The sequence below is a fragment of the Aethalodelphis obliquidens genome, unplaced genomic scaffold (genome assembly GCF_003676395.1).
Source record: "Aethalodelphis obliquidens isolate GAN/ISIS:26980383/991018 unplaced genomic scaffold, ASM367639v1 scaffold69, whole genome shotgun sequence".
Classification (NCBI taxonomy): Eukaryota; Metazoa; Chordata; class Mammalia; order Artiodactyla; family Delphinidae; genus Aethalodelphis; species Aethalodelphis obliquidens.
In genome coordinates this window covers 7871882-7892468 of record NW_020838013.1, presented here as the reverse complement: position 1 = coordinate 7892468, position 20587 = coordinate 7871882, and the positions used below count along the sequence as shown (strand labels likewise).

General features: G+C 63.3%; 2 protein-coding genes across 35 annotated transcripts in view; one reads left to right on the top strand and one right to left on the bottom strand.

Annotated features, from left to right (window-relative positions):
- Positions 1-18788, top strand: part of SLC67A1 (solute carrier family 67 member 1) — a 31489-nt gene extending 12701 nt beyond the window's left edge. For 13 of the 34 annotated variants that reach the window (XM_027090199.1, XM_027090200.1, XM_027090184.1 and 10 more), the window contains 7 exons: positions 1608-1726; positions 3135-3242; positions 4023-4300; positions 6842-6994; positions 8230-8331; positions 8558-8678; positions 10544-10779. In XM_027090199.1, coding sequence (XP_026946000.1) covers positions 1608-1726; positions 3135-3242; positions 4023-4300; positions 6842-6994; positions 8230-8331; positions 8558-8678; positions 10544-10731 — 1069 coding nt within the window. In that variant the 3' untranslated portion in view covers positions 10732-10779. Of the gene's footprint in view, positions 1-1607; positions 1727-3134; positions 3675-4022; positions 4301-4446; positions 6810-6841; positions 7032-8229; positions 8332-8557; positions 8679-10543; positions 10780-11725; positions 11891-17078; positions 17378-18594 lie in introns of those variants that run through there. The other 21 variants (XM_027090185.1, XR_003429419.1, XR_003429418.1 and 18 more) reach the window with 21 other exon arrangements.
- PHLDA2 (pleckstrin homology like domain family A member 2) lies at positions 12734-13876 on the bottom strand. The gene is made up of 2 exons (XM_027090208.1): positions 13375-13876; positions 12734-13108 (listed from the first exon to the last, which is right to left on the bottom strand). The coding sequence occupies exon 1, from the start codon at positions 13779-13781 to the stop codon at positions 13386-13388; it is 396 nt and encodes a 131-aa protein (XP_026946009.1). The 5' UTR covers positions 13782-13876; the 3' UTR covers positions 12734-13108; positions 13375-13385.
- Positions 18789-20587: the final 1799 nt, after the last annotated feature.

The window sequence follows — 20587 nt, the reverse complement described above, 5'->3', positions numbered from 1 at the left end:
ACGTGAAAGTGCGGAGGGAGTCTCCCACGACACTGACAAGGTCTGGGGCAGGACTTTTTTCGTCCATTTAGTCCACGCTCTGATGCCCACTGGGGTCTCGGCACAGGGTCCCACCCAGGCTCACCTGCCCTCGGGGGCGGATACTAGCCCTGGAGCAGAGCAAGCCCTTCTCAGAGGACAGGGCGCCCACTGGGGAAGAGGGGCAGGGCCTCACAGAGAGGGCCTTTGCAGGATGTATAGGAGTTTTCCGTGCTTCAGAGGGGCAGGGCGTTCGGCTGTGCACAGGTCCGGCAGTCGAAGCAGCCCGGCTCAGTATGAATCTTCTGTTTCACTCTTTGTCTTCCTCCAGCCCTCAGGGGGAAACGGTGACAATCAGAGGGGCCGGGCCCCAGTGCCTTTGTCCCCAGGTGACACGGGCTGCCTGGAGCTGGAGGCCGAGGTCTGCCTGTGCAGTCCAGAGAGGTCGAGGGCTGAGTTTCCATGTAGTGACTCATGGAGGGGAAATGCTCCCTCAGAAGTGACAGCTGAGTGCCTGAGTCACGACCCTTGGTGCCGCTGTGGGCAGGCGGGAAGGCACCCTGAGGGCTGTGTCCTAGGTTTATCGGGGGGCCAAACGCCCCCTACCCCATGGGCCCAGCCTGCCCCGCCCCCTCCAGGAAGTGGTGGTGGGGTGCTCCTGAGGCCCCCTAAGTGCAGGCCTGTCCTCCCCCAGGAGGGGAAAGAGGCGTGACAATCCTCAGGACGCAGATGGGGCTGCAGGGGTTCCCACAGTCTTCCACGTGGGTGCGTGGAGCTGAGATTCTAACCCAAGCCCCTGCCCACCAGGCACGTCAGCCCCCGTCTCTCCGGCCCCTCTTGGCGCCCTGGCCCCAGTGCCACCTGGCATTTTGCTCACCGTGGGCCAGCACCCTACCTCACCTGAGTCACTGAGGGCAATGGTCACTTTCTCAGCTGCCCTCCTCCACCCCAGGCAGCCCCTCCAGTCCCACCAGAGGCCAGAGGACTGAGGGTTCTGGGGACGGGGCCCTTTCCCCTGGGAGCCTCAGTCTCCTGCTCCACAGGGTGGGGAGGACCCTTGGCGCTGCCAGGGTTGTCTGGGGAGCATCCTCCCTGCTGGTTCCAATTCCGCGGAACACAGCCCCCAGGCCTCTAACACCCCATCCAAGCCGGGAGCAGTGGGTGCACACCGCACAGCAGCCCGGTCCTTCGGGGGCCTTTCTCACCCCTCAGCAGCCTGGGAGCCAGACGTCCCCTGGAGAATCGCCACCCACCCCAGGCCCCTGCCCAGCCCTTCTGGGGCTCGTGTTCTGGCTCCCACTGCCACCCATGCTCAGAGGCCGCCAGGACGCATATGCTGTGTCCACAGCCCGAGGGTCGGGAAGGCAAGAGCTTCCTCTGTTTCTTCATCCATCACCTCATTGATGTGCCCTGAGGGTCCCGTGGCCTGGCCTCCAGTTCGAAGCCTGCGAGGACATGAGTGGGGGGGTTTGAGCTGTTCTCAGCTGTCAGAGCCTGAGTGTGACTGAAGGGGCAGGTGGGGGAGATGCCGCAGGTGACACCTGTGCCCTGGGGCCTGAGCCCTGTGTGACCACAACTGTCGCTCACAGGATTCAGTGTCCGGTCATCGTGGCTCTTGTGGTCAGCCTCCTGGGAGCCGTCCTCAGCTTCACCTGCATCCCCACCAGCACCAAAGGGGCCAGCGCCCGTGCCCAGGCTGCCCTGCCAGGTAAGCTGCAGCAGACACACCCCACAGATGCACACAAGCAGGCCCACCAGGTACATCCCGCTGGGTCTGCCCTACCGGACACACCTCACCGCTTACACCCCACCAGGTATGCCGCTTCCGGATGCTTGGCCAGTGTGAAGTGTGAGCCCTCCCCTGCCACCAGCCGGCACCCTGGACCTCAGGCTAGGCCTCCCCCAGCCCAGCCCACCCTTCAGGGAGGCTTTGCCGAGACCATGATGTGCCAAAGCATCCCCGGTGGCTTCTCACCTGCGGGGGCAGAGGGCTGAGCTCCAGGCAATGCGCCTGGGGCACTCGGGGCCACTCAAGCCCTCTTTTCTTCTCACCTGCGGGGACAGAGGGCTGAGCTCCAGGCAATGGGCCTGGGGCACTCGGGGCCACTCAAGCCCTCGTTTCTTCCTTGGGCCCCTCCAGGACGCTGGGCATCTCCCAGCTTCGGACACCGCTGGAGCTGAGCCTGGAAAGGACCAGGAGGGGCCTGGGATGGGGCGGGCATGGCGAACCAGGACCCTGAGGCCCAGAGCAGTCGGTCACTGTGCTGTATGGGGGGACGTGAGGGTGCCGGCTTCAGGAGCTCGGCTCCCGGGGCGGGGTGCCGAGGCGGGGGGCAGAGCACAGTCAGGTTAGAGCTTGTGGGCTCAACGCGCCTCCCAGGCCCCACGAGGAGAGGTCAGGGCTCGAGAGGGGGGACCCCTCCAGGGCGTCCCAGCCCAGCCACCTTGGCCTGGCACAGAGTGGGACCCCATGCCTCCTGGCCAGGTGACCGAGAGCTCTGGAGAGACCCACCTGGGACAGGAGGCCCCTGAGCCCTGGCTGTGATGGGACAGCCCAGAAAGAGTCAAGAGGGAGGGCCTGGGCGGGGGCCTGGCCTGCAAAGAGACAGAGGAAAAGGGCCGAGGCGTAGGAGCACCTGGGAGAGGCAAGCAGGGGGGCACCGCCGCACCCAGCTGGGAGGCTATGACGAGGCACCCAAGTGTCCTCCGGATCAGGGTAAGGTGGCCGCTCGCAGCCACCACGAGTGGCCGCTCCTGGCCGACGGCTGCCTCACCAGCCTTGCCATGCCGTCGCCCAGAGCCAGGGCCAGGCAGGCAGCAGCTGCCCCGGTCACGCGGGTTTGGGGAGTGAGAGCCTCCGTCACTTGGAGCCCGGGTCCAGGCCAGGCTGCCCCCTGAATTCAGAGGTCCCCAGGGCCAGCAGGGCCCAAGGCCCACTCCTGAGTGTGATGAGCTGCCCGGGGCTCACCGGGGGAGGCTGGTGGGAGGCACGCTGAGCACGAGCTCACATCCCCGGTGGGTGTGGGGCGCCGGGCAGCCGGAGTGCTTCCTCCGCACCCAGTGGGCCCTGGGGCGCGGGCTGTCCGGTGCTACCGTGGCCTCTCCGGGTGCCTCAGGGAAACCCAAGGCCAGCGTGTTTGACCTGAAGGCCATCACCTGCCTGCTGCTGCAGCCCGGCGTCCTGCCGGTGTTTCTGGTCAAGGTCATCTGCGGCTTCCCCTCAGGTGAGTCCCGGCCGCCCGGCCAGCGTCCAGAGCCCGGTGCGGCTGAGAATTCGGGGCCGCGGAGACGGAGGTCTGCAGCCCGCGCGTCACCCCTTCGCTCTGCCCTGTGTCCCACGCTCCGAGACTCCACTGGGCCCTGTCCAGTCACATCTGTCCCAGAGAGGGTGGCAGCCCGCTGGCTCACGCAGATGTGGCTGCACAGACCAGGAGGAGGAAGAAGTGAGGGTCTCCGTCCTGCCCCCCAGGGCCCTGCTCGGGCCCCAGTTGCCCCTGCTCTACAGAAGGTCTCACTGCCCCGGCCTGTGGCTTCCAGGGCCTCTCAGGACAGTCCGGGAGGTGGGAAAGACGGTACGTCTGCAGGTGGACGTGCACATTCTCGGTGGAACTGAGGGCATCCCTGACCACAGTCGTGCCCAGTAGCGACCGCTCTGAGCCCCCATCTGGGGTCCTCCAACCAGGGGAGCAGTGCAGAGGACAAGTCAGCGAGGCAGGGTTGACAGGCGCTCAGGTGCCCCCACACTGGCGCTAAAGGGTTAGTCCCTCAGCCCAGGAAGCTCTCTGTCCAGGCAAACTGGGCAACCCCCCGCCCAGCTCCATCTGTGACTCAGGATGGCCCAGTGGGGCACAGTGACGGGAACCCAGGTCACCGACGTCAGTTCTGGGGCCAAATCCTCCTACATTATCAGCCCAGGGTCCCCCATCTCCCAGCCTCCGCCCCCAGACGGCCTTGGGCCCTGTGCATGGGGCAGCTTCCGGCACCTTCCTGTTCACGGTCCACAGCAGTCGCGTGGGGTGGACCTGCCAGGGACAACCTCGGAGAAGGTTCACGTTGGTCTTCCCTGAGCCGGTCACCGCGGCCAAGCCCCTGGCACCGTGATGGTCACCTGACGGGGGGAGCAGGTGTGGGCACAACTGCGCAGCCCCGACCCCTCACCCCTGACCCCCCACCTCGCCCAGGGCTCTTCATGGTCATGTTCTCCCTCATCTCCATGGACTTCTTTCAGCTGGAGGCCGCCCAGGCCGGCTACCTCATGTCCTTCTTCGGGGTCCTCCAGATGGTGAGTGGATGCTGGGCGCACAGGGTGGGCGGGGGTTCGGCACTCCACGCTCTGTGGGCTCCCTGCCCTCCCAGGGTCCTCTGGGCAGTCGGTCTGTGTTGGGGTCCCAGGACCTCACAGACCACCGGCACCCGGTTTCTCCGCAGCGCAGGTGCCGTCCTGCATGCCCGCCTTTCGGGTGTTGCATCCACACCTTAGCTTCTGGCTTGTTCTCCTCTCCCTGCTCGCGGCTCCCACGCCTGGCTCTGTCTGCCCGCCCATCTGCCCGGAGGTCCCGTCTGAGAGGGGAGAGGGGAGACTCATCCGCAGTGGAGGCTGACGAGCCCTTGGCCTCCCATTGGGAAACACAGCGGAGGCCCATGGTCCGCCGCGTGTCCATCTGGGCGCCGGCGGTGGACAGGTCGGGAAGGGGGCAGACCCCAGTGGTGGGGCGCGTTACAAGGAGAATGGCTGGGCTCTGCGTCCCGCCCGCCTGCCCGCCGGTCGCGTGAGCATGGCGGGGACAGGTGGCGACATGCAGCCGCCACCCGGGACATCTGCCTGACAGCCGGAGCGCAGGAGGGGCTATTCCGGGACCTGCCTGGGCGGGGGAGAGAGCTCATGCTCTCCGGAAGCGAGTGGCATTCCCAGCACCTCCAGGCCATCTGCTGCCCGTGCCTCTGGGCCCAGGACTGGTCTAGACTCTGGTTCTAAAATAGCCACTCCTGGGAGGGGCTGGCCCCCCACCCCACCGTGGGCCAAGAGGGCCTAGCTGGGTAGGCTGGGAAGTGGCAGCCTGGTGGAGGAAAAGAGAGAAACAGAAAGCAACGGCAACGATAACAGTGCTCTAAATCGGGGGCCACTGGCGCTTCCTTCTAAACGGCTGCTCCTGCCTGCCTGGGACCAGAGCACCAGCCTGAGCTTGTCCTGGGCTCCCCGGGACCAGGAGGCCAAGCCTATACCCTGGCTGAAGCCGGCAGACCCCTCGAGGCCCTCAGGGACAGACCCTGGTAGCCTCTGGCCTGGTCAGGCATGAGGGTGGGCCTGCCCGAGACGGACCTGGGCTCCAGCACCTGTGAGGATGCTGGTGGACGGGGTTGGAGAGCAGCGGTGGGATTCGGGAAAGTGCCTGGGGGTGGGGGGCTGGGGACCCCAACACAGGCCGACCGGGTAGAGGAGCCTGGGGAGGGCAGGGAGCCCACGGAGCGGTGTGGGGTGCCAGGCCCCAGGCCCTAAGTCCAGCGGAGGGAAGGTGGAGGCGGCTGAGGGCCTGAGATGCGTCCGCAGGGGAGGCCCAAGCCGCCTTCGTCGGGTGCCTCCCTCCCCGCCCCGCCAGGGTAGAGCTGGGCACCGAGGGTCCGGGGAGGCAGCCCCGCCGCGGGGTGAACCATGCCTCCCACCTGGTCCCCCACAGCTGCTCTTGCACCTGCTGCTTCCGTTGCAGACCATTTCCCGCCCCACCTGAGGTGTGGTTGCCGCCGGATCCCAAGGGCGATCTCCCCCACCAGCACCCCCTTCCAGACCCCTGGGTACAGGGATCGTTGGGGTTGGGGTCTCAGGGGGTGGCAGCCCGGATGGTCCTACACGAGGGGATGGTGGTCACCCTTCGCCCGGGGGGCTGGCAGCCCTCTGTCCCTCTAGGAGCCTCCTGCGAGGGCCCCCCCTCGGCCTTCATCTGGGCCCCAGGCACAGCGCCGCTGCAGTGATAGGGAGCTTCCGTCGTATGGGGTGGGGGAGACGGAGGCAAGCCCCCAACCACTGGCGCATCTGGTGTGTCAGGGGCGACAAAACCTCAAAGGAGAATCAGGGCCCTTGGAGGGGCAGACATGCTGCTTCAGATGGGGTAAGGGTTGGGGTTAGGGTTAGGGCTGGTAGGCTCTCCACTGGCCCACGGAGAGGCTTGGAGGGAGAGAACTTCAGACGGGGAGGGGCTGCAGGTGCAAAGGCCCTGGGGTGGCTGGGCCGGCCTGAGGGGAGAGGACTGCCCTCTGAAGACGTGTGGGGCATGGTCTGCAAGGCCAAGAAGGACCCAGATTTACTCAGATTTACTCGGAGTGGGTGGGACCATTTGGAGGCTGGATGTGGTCTTACTAGCCCCCTGCTGGGGAACTGGGTGCTTGTGGCCGACGTGACCTCCGGGGAGGTGGAGGTGGCTCGGGCCAGGGCAGCGGGCAGCAGGACAGGTGAGCAGACAGGGTCTCCAGATGGGAGGGTTGGGAGAAAGTGAAATTTCTGGTGTGCTTGGTAGCTCTAGTTTCATGTAATAACCCGTAAGGCACGAAAGTTTCGGCTTTGTTTAAGTTAATGGGAAAATGGAAAGACGACCCCAGTCCATTAGGGTCCTGGTCTCTGGCTCTGTATGAAAAGCTGAGGCAGATTGAAATCTCCCTCCTGGTTTGGTGGTTTCCTCTCAGGGTGTAGGGCACTACAAGACACTTGCCAAGTAGATCTTCCCTTTAAACAAACGAAAACGAAGATAAGCAAGTGTGAGAGTAGGATTTTTTTTTTTTAAAGAAGGACATCTTTGGTGCTCCTTTGAGACAGTTTCGTTTTGCCAGACAGGCAGCTCGGAGTGGCCCGTCCTGTTCCGCAGGGGTGGGCCCGCCCCGTCACAGGGCGCAGCCCCGGCCTGACCCCAGCCCCAGGGGGTGTTGCTCCAAACCCACTGCGCCCCGGGCACTTCCTGTCTGCCTGGTGGAGGTGGCAGGGGACCAGGTAGGGAGCCTCCCCCTGGCCTGGGGATGGCCGAGGGCTGGGTTTGCCCTCTGAGTCACATCCGCAGCGTCAAGGGTGTCCCTGCTCTGGGTGGTTCCTCCCACCCCCACGAGGGCAGGAAGGGGAGCCTTAACCTTAACCTGGCTCCTGGCTGGCTGACCCTGGGGCCGGGGGAGGGGGCTGCGGCCAGGAGGACGGAGCTGGGAGTGGAGGGCGGAGCAACAGTGGGGGTTATCTGGGGAGACTGGTTGCCCCCTGCTTACCTGCCCAGGCTCAGGACAGGTCCACCGCCCTGGGCTCCAGCCCAGCCCCACTCCTGGCCAGCTCTGGGACCTCAGGCAAGTGACATCCACCCTCTGGGCCTCAGTTTACCCAGTTGTAACTGGAGCTGTGGCCTCTGGAGATGTGGAGGACACAGGGCTCCTGGCCCAGTCCCTGGCCCCAGTTGACAGTAGCTGGTGTGCCCGCCTGCTGGGGCCAGGCCTCCATAGGGCCAGCTGGGAGGGCGACCCCACATGGGCACCAGGGCTCTGAGCTCGGGTCCCAATCCAGCCCCCCTCTCCTCTGTGCCCTGGTCTCCCCATCTGTGAATGGGGCAGGTCCCACCTCCCAGAGGAGACAGACAAAGAGGGGGCTGAGGACGAGTGATTGGCCAGGATGGGGCACATGGGGGCCAGGTGACACGGTAGGGGGCTTCCCAGGGCCCCAAGGGTCCCCAGGGTTGGAGTCGGGGCCACACTGGGAGCATTTTTCTATCAAAGAAGCTTTTTGCACCGTAAGCCATGGCCTCCCCCACCCCCATCAGGAGTTAACCGGTCCTTTGATTAAAATATGTTTATCACGCCTGAAACTGCAGAGATTAGTTTTGAATGTGGAACTCGGACTTCTGAGTGGCTGGCTATGCACGTGTGTGTGCGCGCAGGTGCATGTACGTGTGCGTGTGCGTGCGTGTATGTGCGTGCACGTGCGTGGGTGTGTGCGTGCATGCAGGTGCACGCGTGTGCGCGCGCGCGTGTGTGAGAGGTGCCCAGGCTGCTGGCCCCGTCTCCCCTGGGACTTTGAGGCCGTCGTGGGTACCACAGGCTCACCCCTGTGCCCTGCGCCTGGCGCCTGCTGTGGCTGGTGGCAGCGGCCCCAGGGGCTGCAGGTGGTGGGGGAGGTCCCGCGGCTGGCCGCAGCCCAGCCCCCTCCGCAGGCCCGGCTGCGCCCACCTCCACCCTCTCGCCCTCATCTAGGTCTTCCAGGGCCTGGTCATCGGGTGGCTGAGTAGCCGCTTCTCCGAGGGAGCCCTGCTCCGGGCCAGCGTGCTGGCGTTCAGCGTGGTGGGACTGGCCATGGTGAGAGCTCCCGCCTCTGGCTGCCCCACAAAGAGCAGGGTCCCAGGCCTGCTCCCCTGACCCTCTGCCGGTGCCCAGTTTGCACTTGAGCCCCTGGGCCCCCTGGCCCCCTCTACCCCAACCCAGGGCCACCTCAGTGGGACCTCAGGGATGGGCAGTTCCACCCTGGTCCCACGAGGCCCTGCAAGGCCCCCGTGACCGTGACCCCTGCTCTGCCCCTCGGCAGGCGCTGATGGCCAATGTCTTCCACTTGTGCCTGCTCATGCCCGGCCTGGTCTTCAGCCTGTGTGCCCTCAATGTGGTCACCGACAGCATGCTGACCAATGCCGTCTCGGCCTCAGACACGGGTGAGGGCAGCATCCCGGGCCCGGTGACGGGCAGGCCCTGGGGAGACCCCGGCCCTCCTCTCTGGGAAGCTTGCTGAGCAGTTTCGGGCAAAGCAGCCGCCCTAATGTGGGACCTGCCTGGACTCAGTGGGCATTGAGTAGGGTGGGCGGCTGGGGGTCTGAGTGGGCAGAATGGGGATGGTGGGCTGCAAGAGGGCTCAGGAGAGAATCCTGCCCACCACCCAGTCCAGCCAGACCCAGCCAACCCTGCACCAGGCCCTGCTGATCAGCCCAGGGCCAGGCCTGGGGGAGGGGAGGAGGGCTTCCTGGAGGTGGCGTCTGGCTTGGCTCTGAAGCATGGGCAGAGAATGGCTAGAAGCCAGAGGGGGTGGCTAGCATGGGGAGCACCTCCTGTTCCCTCCCTGCGCACGGGATGTGCAGGTGCCTCCTGAGTGAACGAGTGAGGGAGTGAGTGCTGCCCCCGGGCCACCCAGTGGGACTCAGGCGCCCCCAGAGGTGGACCTGCAGTCCCCCAACTCTGCACCTGGCCTTCTTTCTTGAGGCCAAGGAGTCTCCCATCCAGACTGGGGGTCCCTGGGCCCGATGCTGCCCAGGCTTCTGCCCCCGTGCTGCCCCGGGCATGGTGCAGGTCAAGGTCAAGGTCAAGGGCTCCTGTGGGCCGGTTGAGGTCAAAGACCTCCCTCCCTGGCAGCAGGGCCAGAAAGTTCAGGGCCCTGGCTGACCCTCCGTCCATCTACCTGCCTGTCTGGGAAGGTCAGACTGAGGTCTAGAGGCCCTGATGAAAATGGGGAGGCTGCTGGGCAAGGCCTCTTCTCAGGACTGCCTTGGGGACCCCAAGGCCGGCCAGACCTGCGGCTCTGTGGTCCTGGGAGGCTAGACTGGTCCTGGAGGGTCCCGGAGGCTGTGGGCTGGCAGGTGTGAGAGGCCAGGAGGAGAGAGGAGGGGAGCAAGGCCTGGAGAGATGAGGGCAGGGCCTGAGCGGGAGGAGGGCGGAGCCTGAGAGGGAGGAAGGCGGGGCAGATCCAGTCCACCAGGGCCCCATGTGCCGGAGGCACCATCCCTCAGCTTGGAAGGAGCCAGGAGCCGGTTCCCAGCACCAGCCTGGGAACCGGAAACCACAGAGGGGGCGGTAATTGCTCCCTGGTGTCTGCAGGGCATGTGGGCGTCGGGAGAGGCTGCTCTGAAGGAGAGAGGGCATGTGGGCGCCGGGAGAGGCTGGCCACGCCCAGCTGACCCAAGGGCAGGGCTTTCCAGCTCCCAGAGCGAGGGCTGTGAAGCCCCTGGAGCCTGGGGCCCTCGGGGCAGACGGCAGTGTTGACAGGAGCCACACGCTTGGTGGCCTTCATAGGGCACAGCTGACAAGAGGGGTGTGGAGGTAGGGGTGTCAGGTAAGAGGGGTGCAGGCAGCCAGGCGAGCCCGGGAAGTGGGTGCAGAGAAGCAGGTGCGGGCCCTTCGAGCGCCCCGAAGCCCCTCCCCCACCCTGGGGGGAGTTCCCTGCAGTCCACGTGAGGGCGGGAGCCAGGTGACAGGGGTGTGTGGTGGCCCAGCCCCCACCGCGGTGCTTCGGGAGGCCCCTGGCTGGGATGCCACCTCTCAGGCAGGCCTGGTGCGGGGGGGCCTGGCCCACAACCTGGGGCCCTGTTCCCAGGCTCCTCCTGTGCTTGGGAACTTTCTGGAGCAGGGCAGAGGCTCAGATCCCCATCCGAGAGGGCCCCGTGCTCCCCCTGCGTGGCTGGGGGGTCTGCAGGGAGGAAGTGGGGGGGGGTGTGGAGGGCGGCGGGGGAGACAGGGAGGCTGTAGCTGTGTCAAGGCCATGGGCGGCTGGGGCAGTGATGCTGAGAGACCCTCCCCTCCCCCGCCGTAGGAACCATGCTGGGCCTCTGCGCCTCTGTGCAGCCACTGACCAGAACCCTGGGGCCCACCCTGGGAGGCCTCCTGTACCACCGCTTCGGAGTCCCCGTTTTCGGCCACGTGCAGCTCGCCGTCAACTTCCTCGTCCTGCTGGTCCTCTGGAGGCAGCCTGTGCCCCCAAAGATGGACAAAGCCTGGTGACCGTGGCCCCCAGGCACAGACTGGCAATAAACTCCCTTAGGACCTCTTCCAGCCTGATTTCTATCAGTTGGGCAGGGGGCCTGGGGACGAGGGCAGGATGGAGCCTTGGATGCTGGAGGGCTTCCTGGAGGAGAGGGCCTGCAGCTGTGCCCCAGGGCTCCAGGGAGAGCAGAATCACCCAAGTTCATCCCAGTGGGAGGTGGGTCCTGCCCCCGGAGTCCGCCACCAAGGCCAGTGAGGAGTAGCCCCTGCTGCCACCCAGACAGCTCTGCCCACGACGTCCCCAGAGACAGGGAGCTCCGTGCTCACCCCTTCACACCCCCCACCCCACACCAACCCCCGGCCTGGGGCCGAGCATGCGCTGCCCGCACACCCTCCTCAGCCCTTGAAATTGCTTCCACTCATGAACAGAAAGACACGGTTGTTTGAAAAGATCAGGACTTTTGAGGCTTGGGAAGAGATCTAGGAAAAGAACCCTCACTTCACTGTTGGGGAGCCCCGTGGGGAGGACCAGGCATCCAGGCTTGAGAACTGGAGAGCTGTGCCTCCCCCTCCCCCCACCTCCCAGCTCAGGTGCTACAGAGAAGGGGTACCAGACACAGGGAGGCCAGCAGGCTGCCGTGCCCCATGACCAGTATGGAAAGGACAACCTTGTCAGGTGTCTACAGACGCCCTTGAGACCAGGAAGGCTACCCCTCCCCCACAGGCTGCCTGTAAAAGAAGCTGTTCAACTCAGAAACCCCAACCTCAGAACTTCACGCCCCAACTGGAGGGGCCGCAGAGAGCCAGGGTCCGCCCACCCTCCCGGCCCGAGGGCTCAGGCCGGACCCTGCCTCCACTTGAGCCCCGCCAGGAACCGGGGTCCCACCCGCTGACTTTGGTCATTCACCCAGAGGGTCTGGTGGGAGGGGTCTCCAGGGTAGGGCAGCATGGGGGCGCACCCTGGGGTTGGTCTTTTCTACTCTCTGAAGGAGCCCCCTCCCCATTTGCACAGGGGCTTCACAGTGCTGTTCAGGAGAAAATTCATGGCAGGAATGGTTTCTTCTCTGGACCCAGCACCCAGGCTCCTGCAGGCCTCCCAGCAGAGGGACAGCCCCTCCCCAGTCTGACCCCTGCCACCCGGTTAGGAGGCCTGTGATGGTGCCCCCCCCCATCAAGGGTAAGTGACTGACATTAGGGCCCAATTTTGGTCCTTCACTCCCCTTACCTCTGCCCCCCACACCTGGCTCCCTCCAGCCACAAAGGTGAAATGAAGGTCCCCTGGCTAGGCCAGGATCAGCGTCCTGTCCCTTTCTTCCATCCTAGGCTGCTTCATCACCCACAGCCCTTCCAGGTGGAGGGGCACACCTCCCCTCCGGAGCCTGGGGGTCTGGGGGCAACCCTGGATGCACAGGGTCCCAGCGGGCAGGAAGGGCAGAAGCTGCCCGCTTGTCAGGACCTCAGGCCTCCCCATCCTGATGTCACATCCTGGGCCACTCGGAGGCCTCAGCCTCCTGCCACGCCGGCAGAAATGGTGCAGGCCTGTCTCCCGTTGGCCCAGAAGCACTGCCCACCTTGCTGGCCCCGCACGTCAGGCACTGGCTGGCAGCATGTTAAGAGGAGTGCGGCCGGTGGGCAGCCAGAGGCCTGAAGGTTTCCTTTCAGGGGGCTGGGCAGGGGCGGGAGGGGGCAGTTAGGGTCCGGTACCCCACCGAGGGCCGGAGCAGCTCAGATGGGGGAGGCGTGATGACCTCACAGGGGCATTTTGTGAGTGGCTTCCGGGAGCAAGCCGGGGCCCTGTCCTCCCCATTCCACACCCGGGAGCGGAAGTCAGGGCCACTCCCAGGGCACTTCCCCGCCTCCAGCGATGGTGCGGCCAGGGTCCGGCGGATAACGGTGTTCATTCAAAGAGCATTTCCTTGCCCTTCGGACACCTGGGGTGGCCGCTCCCCCCAACTAACACACACTGAATGAAGGGGCCACCCACTCGCCTCCCGCAGGAAGCTCACTGCACCACACCGGCTGGTAGAAAAGAGAACAAGTCAGGTACTTTATTTGGAATGGACACATTGATTACACACATATATATATATATATATATACACACATATATATACACATATATATATGTATATATATTAAGACAGATGGTTTTAACACAAATACCATCAAAATAAATACATAGATAGTCCAATAATTTAATGCACCCGCACAGCGGGGGCGAGGCTCTGCGGCTCCGCACGGGAGGGTCCTTCTCTGCCGGGCAGGACGCAGCCCCGGCCTTTGTCCTCGCCGTGGTCAGTGGCTGGGCGCCGCCGGGGCTTCTGCCGCTCCGGACATTCCCTGAGCTCCTGCCGGCGCGGCCCGCGTCCGGCCCGACTCGTCCAGTGTGTGGTTCCTGTGGGGAGAGCGGGGAGGTTCAGGGAGCTGTGCCGAGCCCGGTGGCTGAGCGAGCCGGAGTCCAGCCAGTGGGTCTCCCGAGGCCCGGACACGGAAGGCGCAAGCGACGGCTCCTGCCGCGCGCCCCAGCCGCGCCGCGTTGGCGAGGCCCCCAGTCCCCTCTCGACAGCGTTCCCTAGACGGGGCAGGACCTCCCCCCAACGTCCGAGGTCGACATCATCCTCCCCGAGGACCGCGTCCAGCGGGCGGGCGGGCGGCACTCACCGCGGCGGCGCTCAGGGCGCGCGGGCCGTCCCGGCCTCGGGCTGCCCGACGGGCGCGGCGCGCTCCTGGCGGCTGCGGAAGTCCTCCAGGGCGCGGCGGTTCTGGAAGTCGATGAGCGCCAGTGTGATGGCCGCGTTCCAGCAGCTCTCGCCCGCGCAGCGGAAGTCGATCTCCTTGCGGTCGGTGGTGACGATGGTGAAATAGACGTACTTGCCCGTACGCTCCACGCAGTCCACCTTGAGGATGGAGTGGAAGCGCAGCTCCTTGGGGCGCGCGCCGGGACCGGTGGGGAACAGGCTCAGGCAGTCAGGGGTGAGCACGCCGCGCTTCTTCTTCCATAGCTGGAACAAGCTGTCGCTGCGCTTCTCCAGCTCGCCCTCGCGCAACACCTCCCCGGGGGTCTTCATGTCGGCCGGGTGCAGCTCGCAGAAGCGAAGGCGCTCCGGTGGTGGCGGCCTCTGCAATGCGCCCGGGTGCCCGGGCGCCGTCTATATAGCGGCCCCGCCCCACGCGCTCCGTCCGGCCCGCCCCGGGCACGCCCCCTCTCGGCCACGCCCCGCGCCCCCTTCCTGGGCCCAGCCCGCCCCGGTCCCCCCAGCCTGGCCACCCCGGGGCTGCGCGCCGCACCCTCACCCCGGGTCGCCGTGGTCGCCCCCCCTTCTCCTTGTCTGCAGCCCGTTCCCCCGGCGCCCCAGATCCGTGGCCCCGTGGGGCGACTCAATGTCCCCCACCCCGCCCCGGACGCCGGCCCCACGGAGGAATGCGCTGCGGCTCGCCCTGCCCGCGGTGACTCACTGGCGGGGAGCCGCGGGAAGCGCCCGAGGCCGGGGACAGCCCGGGGCGCGGTGACGGCGGGACTCAGACCTCCACCCTCCAGGCGCCCCGACACCCAGCCCTGCCGCTCGTGGGCCAGATGCAGTCGCGGCCCCAGTTCCTCCCAGGCCCCCGGGGAGACCCTTCGGTGGCCCTGCCCCAGCCGGCCTTATCTCCCATCTTGCCACCCGCCGGCCGGCGCGCCTGGGACGACCTGCCCTCTTCCCCCTGGGTCGTCGGGCCGACCGGGAGAGCAGGTGTTCTGAACTTCAGTTTTCTCTTCTGTAAAATGGGGGACGATGACACTTGTTGGATTAGGCAACGCACGGAAAATGCTAGAACAGCTCCCCTTAGTGTTCAGTAAGTGTGAGGGCCGCTCCCAGCTCCCTTCCCGGGGGCCTGTCCCGCTCCCTGGGCCCTCCTGGCGGCTGTACGTGGGGGGAGGGAGGACGCACCGGCGGACCCGCCAGAGGTGCTGGGAGCCGAGGGGGCGCGGAACGCGCTGGTGCGTGGGGGGCAGAGGGGCCTTCGGCCTGGGCCGGGCCGGGGGCGGCTGAGTCATGCCCTGCCAGCAGGACAAGTCTTTTTATTTACCCTCTTCCTTTTTTTTTTTTTTTTTTTTTTTACCCTCTTCCTTTAAAGGGTTTAACAGGAAGTGATCGCTGGCTCCTCCAGGGTTCCCGGGGGGGCGGTGGCGGCAGAAGGGAATCTACGGGGGCCCCAGCCGCTCCGGGGCCAGCACCTTCCAACACCCCGCCGGGCTGTGACCTGGGCAGGTGGTGCAAAGCAAGGGGAGCAAGGAGGGCACGAGTCCGTTGGGGCTGTGAGAGCCACGCCCCCTCCTGGTGCAAGATGGAAACGCAGGTACCCTGGTTCAAAAAGTATTAATGATATTTTCAGGACTGGGAAGGCAGAGCATAAAGCCAATGTAGGACCTTCTGGGTGCGGGCCCGTCCGGCCGGCCGTGGAGCCAACCCTGCCCCACCTGCCCCCGCTCTGCGGCCTTGGGCAAGTCCCAACCCTGGCCCTTCAGGGTCACCGTGAGGAATAAGGTGCACCGCTGGCTCAGATGAGTGGCTTGGGCCAGGCCTCTGCAGATGGACACACCCACCTGTGCGTCCAGGGCAACTGTCAGCGGTGTGGCAGAGGGCAGGGGGTGCCCAGGACTCTGGCCTGCGGGAGGGAGCACAGGACAAGCATAGGGATGCTGGTCAGTGTTGGGGGGAGGAGCGGAGCTGGAATCGGCAGGCCCGTGGGGTGGCAGGCCAGAGGGTGAAGGGAGCACAGGGTGGGTGGGTGGGGAGACAGATCTCCCCTCAAGACAACACAGGGCAGACTTATAAGGGGGTGAGCTCCCCATCACTACAGGCATCCCAGCAGAGCTGGTAAAGGGGATTCCAGCATCAGGCAGGGTGAGACTGCTGACCCGCCTTCCCGCAAGCTCTCTGTCCTGAGGGGGCCCTGGGCTGTCGGGGCCACGGGAGAGGCAGCCCAGGGGCCAGGCTGCTGCCTCTAGGAAGCCACTGTGAGCCCCCTGGGTGTCCAGCACTCTGCCGGGACCCCTCCGAGGCCCACCAGCCCGTTTCCCCCACCCGGGGGCCAGTCATTGGAACCTCAGGGCCAGGCAAACCACAGACACTCAGCACTGCTTAAGCACCTACTGTGTGCCTGTAAGCCTGGCTGGTGCTAGGACCCCGAGGAGAGGGGAGAGGGGAGAAGCCCTGCCTGCCCTGGGGAGTACGGGGTTGGGGGTGGGCAAGAGGACAGCTTGGAGGTCTCCATGGGGAGGGCGGGGTGCCACAGGGGGATTCCCAAGGAGCCCAGGTGAGCGAGGCCCAAGGTGGGCGTTCTTCCAGCCCCATTTCACAGACGTGGTAGCGGAGGCCCCAGGGAGGGCGGGGCAGGAGAGACAGGAAGGGATGTGAGAGGCCTTGAAAACCAGGTGAGGCCAGGTGAGCTGCACTTTGCCATGCCCACCCAGCGCTCCTCTCTTTGTCCCCAACAGCCAGGCCTTTCTGGGGAGAGTCAGTCGGTGACCAATGACCTGGGGGGGGTGGTCTGACAGGTGGGCGTCCGCGGGAGCTGGGAAAGCAGGTCACAGGGGGTGGGGAGCCCACTGCCACTCTCCCCGGAGGATGGGGATGGGCTGGTGGAAATCCCCCCCAGGCAGCTTCACCACCAACGCCCCTGCCCCGGGGGGCCTGGAAACCCCTCCAGCCAGAGGCCCGTGGGCCGCCTGGCCAAACCAGCAGGAACCCAGAGCAAGGAGGGGACCCTGTCCCCACGCCTGAACGAAGCAGGCCCGTCGGAGGGTCCCTCTGGAACATGAGGAGGAAGCAAAGCGCTGACCTTGCAACCCCAGCGAAGGTCTCTCGGGGAGACACCCCTGAGCCATTTGATAGCTAGGAGAGGACCCACCAGGCTGGCTTCCTGCAGGGGACCGAGGCCCCCGGTGCGGATGCGGGCAGCGGCCCATCAGGGCGCCAGGCCAGGTGGGTGCTGGGGAGGGAGGAGCCCCAGCCTGAGGGTCAGGGGCCTGGCACCCTCGGGGAGGCCCGTGTGGGCCCTGCTTTCTTCCTCAGGGTCACCCCATGAGGGGGGGGGGCGCTGGGTTGCTTTCTTCGTGTTTGCAAGGAATGGGTGGGGCTCCTCAGAGAAGTTAAGTGGCTCAGCAGAGGTCACCCAGCCCGCCAGTAGGATTCAGATTCGTCCTATTGCATCCCGCGCCTGGGGGCAGGAACCAGCCTCTGCCTGAAGGGCTGAGCAGGTTCTGGGTTGGGGATGTTCAGAGGCTGCTTCTCAGACGGGGAGGGGCCAACGCGGGGCCTCGCCTCGAGACAGTGGCGTCAGAGAGCGTAGGTCTGAGCCAAGTTTACTAATATTTATCCAAGGGCCGCATCCGGGATTCACGCGGAGCCTGAGGAGACCCCCACCCCCGACTTCCCGTCCCACCAGGCAGACGAGACTGGTCCCCAGACATCCGGCTGGGGACACCTGTCATCCCTTCCAGCTGGGTGAGGATGTCAGGCAGCTGGGGCAGAGAGAGGACACCTCTTCGAAACTCCCCGAGTGAGGTCATTTCCCCAGCGGTGACGAGGCCAGGCCCTCCAGGCTCTGGCCCAACCAGCCTGGCGAAAGGAAGATGAGGAAGCTGTGCATCACGGCAGCCCCTGTGCCTGGGGCTCTTCCTGTGAGTGGCAGTGCTCAGGGACAGCCCTGAGGACAGGTCCCCTGCTTCCCTGCCTGGAAGACACCCCCCCACACCTCTTGCCTCTTCCAGGAAGCCTTCTGGGATTGCCGGGGCACACCCTCGGGCCTGCTCCCACCAACCACGTGACTGCCAGGCCTTGGAGTTCCATTGCCTGCTCCATGCAAGCCTGGGGAGGGCCGGGGGCAGCGGGGGGCGAGGAGGCCCCAGCTGCCTGGAGTTGCAGCACCTGAGAAGTGGCCTGATGTCACCTGACCTGAGCCCCACATAGCCCATTGGCCGTGGCCTGTGACTCAGGCCTGCCCTCAGTCCCTCTCCCCAGAGCTGCAGCCTGGGAAAAGTGAGAGGTCCAAGGGCGGGAGGCAGGCCGCCTGTCCCCACCTGGTTTCAGGCTCTCACTGTCAGCCTGGCCTTGGTCTCTCAGGTTCATCCCTCTGTCTGGCTCCCTGAGCCCCTCGGCTGGAGTCCGACAGGCAGGCCCCACCTCACAAGGCGCTGGGGATCGAATGAGAAACAGTGACACACCACCCAGAGCGCCTTTACTTCTTGGGTCCTGGCAAGCGCCCATTCATCCCTCAGTACCCTGCTCAGAAGTCACTACCAGCTCCTAAAATGCAGTGACAATGCCTTAGTCTTTGGGGCCCTCAGGGCCCAGCCCAGGCACTTGCGAAGTGATTTTGGAAGTGAGTGAGCCTAAAAAGCATCTACCTCCCTGTCCAAGAGACCCAGCTCTCTGCTCAGAGCAACTGATGGGGTGGGGTGGGGGGGTCTGGTGGCGGGGACAGGGCCAGGCTGGTCCAGGCCTGGGGGAGCTGAGAGGAGGGGCCTCTCCCATCATCACAGAATGCGGAGCGGGTAGGGGAGCCAGCTGTCATTCCTGTCACTCAGCAGAGACTGCCCAGGGCCTGGTTCACGGGGACAAGGGACCTTTCTGGAATCTCGGATGAATGTATGAACAAAATACAGGAAAGGGGGGAGGGCGAGTGGGCAAGGCATGGCCACCACCTTCTGGACGGCACTCAGCCCTTGCAGCTGCCTGGGCTGCGTCATCACAGGACAGAACATCTTGCTCCCGCCCACCCTGACCCCAGAGTCTGTGCAGCAGGTCTGGGGTGGGACCCTGTCACGTGTATTTTTGTTTTCTCTTTTCGGTCATGTGTATTTTTTTTTTTTCCTTAAAGATTTATTTATTTATTTAGGCCGTGCTGCGCAGCATGCGGGATCTTAGTTCCCCAACCAGGGATCGAACCTGTGCCCCCTGCAGCGGAAGCACGGAGTGTCGACCACTGGACCGCCAGGGAAGTCCCTGTCATGTGTATTGTAATCAAGTTCTTTACTACTTTAAACATTGACCCAAATAGTTACCAACTGTTGACATAAAAAGTAAAAACTGGCTGAAATGATTTCAAAGCTCTATTTCAAAGTTCTGAGCGCTCCTCTCTCGCGACCCCACCTCAGGTCCACTCTTGATGCGGTTAAGTGACCTTTGATCCTTTTTACTGGGTTGGCCAAAGTGTTCGTTTTTTTCCGTGAGATGGCTCTGATAGTGCTCAGTTGTCTTTAACTGTATTCAAAACAATTTTGTTAGGTTGTATTGTGACAGCTGTCATATCAGCGTGCATTTAAAAAACTTACCAAAATTGGTGAATTTTTCTGTAGCCATTTTAATACGGAAGATGGAAGAAAAACAACATTTTCGGCATATTATGCTTTATTATTTCAAGAAAGGTAAAAACGCAACTGAAAGGCATAAAATGATTTGTGCAGTGTGTGGAGACGGTGCTGTGACTGATCGAACGTGTCAAAAGTGGTCTGTGAAGTTTCGTGCTGGAGATTTCTCACTGGACGATGCTCCACGGTCAGGTGGACCCGTTGAAGTGGAGAGCGATCAAATCGGGACATTAATTTAGAACAAATCAATGTTACACCACGCGGGAGAGAGCCGACATACTCAAAGTACCCAAATCAAGCGCTGAAAATCATTTGCACCAGCTTGGTTATGTGAATCGCTTTGATGTTCGGGTTCCACATAAGTTAAGCGAAGAAAACCTTGACCGTATTTCCGCATGCAATTCTCTACATAAACGTAATGAAAACGTTCCGTTTTTAAAACAAGTTGTGATGGGCGATGAAAAGTGGATACTGTACGATAACGTGGAACGGAAGAGATCGTGGGGCAGGCGAAATGAACCACCACCAACCACACCGAAGGCCGGTCTTCATCCAAAGAAGGTGATGTTGTGTATAGGGTGGGATTGGAGGGGAGTCCTGTATTATGAGCTCCTTGCAGAACGCCAAACGATTAATTCCAACAGATACTGCTCTCAACTGATGAGAAGTGTCCAAGAAGTTCTGATTCACCCGCTGTATTCACCAGACATTGCACCTTCGGATTTCCATTTATTTCGGTCTTTACAACATTCCCTTAATGGAAAAAAATTTCAATTCATTAGAAGACTGTAAAAGGCACCTGGAATAGATAAAAAGTTTGGGGAAGATGGAATTATGAAGTTGCCTGAAAAACGGCAGAAGGTAAATGGAACAAAAGGGTGAATATGTTGTTCAATAAAGTTCTTGGTGAAAATGAAAAATGTGTTTTTACTTAAAAACCAAAAGAACTTTTTGGCCAACCCAATAAAAAATGCATTGGCGTTTCCTCAAAAAAATTAAGAATAGCATTATCATGTGATCCAGCAATTCCACTTCCAGGTCTGTCCCCAGAAGAAGCGAGCAGAGACTTGAGATGGTTGCCCACCCGTGTTCACAGCAGCCAAAGGCGGAAGCACGTGCCCGTCCGTGGACGAACGGATACACAAAACGTGGTCCATGTACACCATGGAGTATTACTCAGCCTTAAAAAGGAAGGAAATCGTGACGCAGGCTACAATGTGGATGAGCCTTGGGGACATTTCACATCAGTGAAATAAGCCAGACATAGAAGGACAAGTTCTGTCTGATTCCACTCACACGAGGTCCCTGGAGTCGTCAAATCCATAGAGACAGGAAGCAGGACGTTGGGGGCCGGGGGCTGGGGGAGGGGAGAGGAGTGAGTGTTTCATGGGGACAGAGTGTCCGTTTGGGAAGGTGGAAAGTTCTGGAGACGGATGGTGGGGATGGCTGTCCAATATCGTGAATGAACTTAATGCCACTGAGTTGGCTAAGCTGCTAGAAATGGTTAAGATGCTAAATTGT